This window comes from Chinchilla lanigera, unplaced genomic scaffold (assembly GCF_000276665.1).
Source record: "Chinchilla lanigera isolate Chin_1 unplaced genomic scaffold, ChiLan1.0 scaffold00013, whole genome shotgun sequence".
NCBI classification, from domain to species: domain Eukaryota; kingdom Metazoa; phylum Chordata; class Mammalia; order Rodentia; family Chinchillidae; genus Chinchilla; species Chinchilla lanigera.
In genome coordinates, this window is record NW_004955414.1 from 33,656,840 (window position 1) to 33,657,940 (window position 1,101).

The 1,101-nt window shown below is 42.3% G+C and overlaps 1 protein-coding gene across 1 annotated transcript in view; it reads left to right on the forward strand.

Annotated features, from left to right (window-relative positions):
- Positions 1 to 293: 293 nt before the first annotated feature.
- LOC106148000 (protein PXR1) overlaps positions 294 to 1,101 on the forward strand; it is a 26,116-nt gene continuing 25,308 nt past the window's right edge. The window contains exon 1 of the mRNA XM_013511747.1: positions 294 to 307. Coding sequence (XP_013367201.1) covers positions 294 to 307 — 14 coding nt within the window. The remainder of the gene's footprint in view (positions 308 to 1,101) is intronic.

Consider the following 1,101-nt stretch of genomic DNA (forward strand, 5'->3'; position numbering starts at 1 on the left):
GTTAAATATTTGGAACATTTCCAGGCACTGGGTATTGGGAAATAAAGCTCCTTTAAATATTCATGGGTATGTATTTGTGGGCAAATATATTTTTCTTTCTCTTGATTAAAAGCCTAAGAATGTGTTTTAGGGTCATATGTAAGTATATGTTTAAATTCACGGGTATAAGTCAAACTATTTTTTCCAAAGGAATTTTACTTTCTCCTTTTATTACAGAGCGTTTTTCTTTTTTATAAGGTAGCAAGCAGAAGTTACAAAACACTGGATAAGCTTGAGCTCAAGGCCATGGTACAATGGATATCCTACGGTGAGCGCAGTTGTGTGTAGCAAAGTTGTTTTTAGAGCATTTAGGGATGTTTCAGTTGGATGACAAATCGTATGATCTGGCTCAGTTCAGGGGCAGAGAACAGAATGGCTACAGCTTTATTGGACAAAACGGCGTCAGTTAGGTCAGGATTTCTGCTTGAAATAACTCTGTTCTTCCTCTCCCTAGCATTTAAGATCCTCTTAAATAAACTCAGTATTATATAACATCAAAACAAAATCCCTGCTCTGCACTCTTCCTACTTGACCTTGAGCAGCCACTTGGCCTCTCAGCCTCAATTCTTTTGTCTGTAACATGGATAGAATAATAATAATTCATTCTAGAGTGCTTTTAAGCATTGGAGAGCCAGGTAGGACGGTGCTTATCCGTCATTTCAGTACTCTGGGAGGCCGAGGCAGGACTATCTTGAATTTGAGCCCATGTGGTCTACTTGGGGAGACCCTGCCTCAAAAGGAGGGTTAGAGCACAGCAGAGCGTTCTGTCCTCAGTTTAAAAAACCAAACAAACAACAATGTTGGATGTAAGGCATTTAGCACAGGGCCCAGCACCGGAAGCCTGCTACAACCAAAGGCAGGCTCTCTGCCAGGTAGGATTTTAGGCTATCAAAAGCGAGGGAATCAGTGTACAGATTCATACCGGGACTGCACAATGTTTATTAACAATAAACAGCTGGCAGAACGTCACTGTACACAGCTACCAGTGAGACATTTCCGAAACCCTGAACCGGGCTATCCCTTCCTCCCACCCTGTCCTCCAGGTTCCCTTGCAGTGGCCTG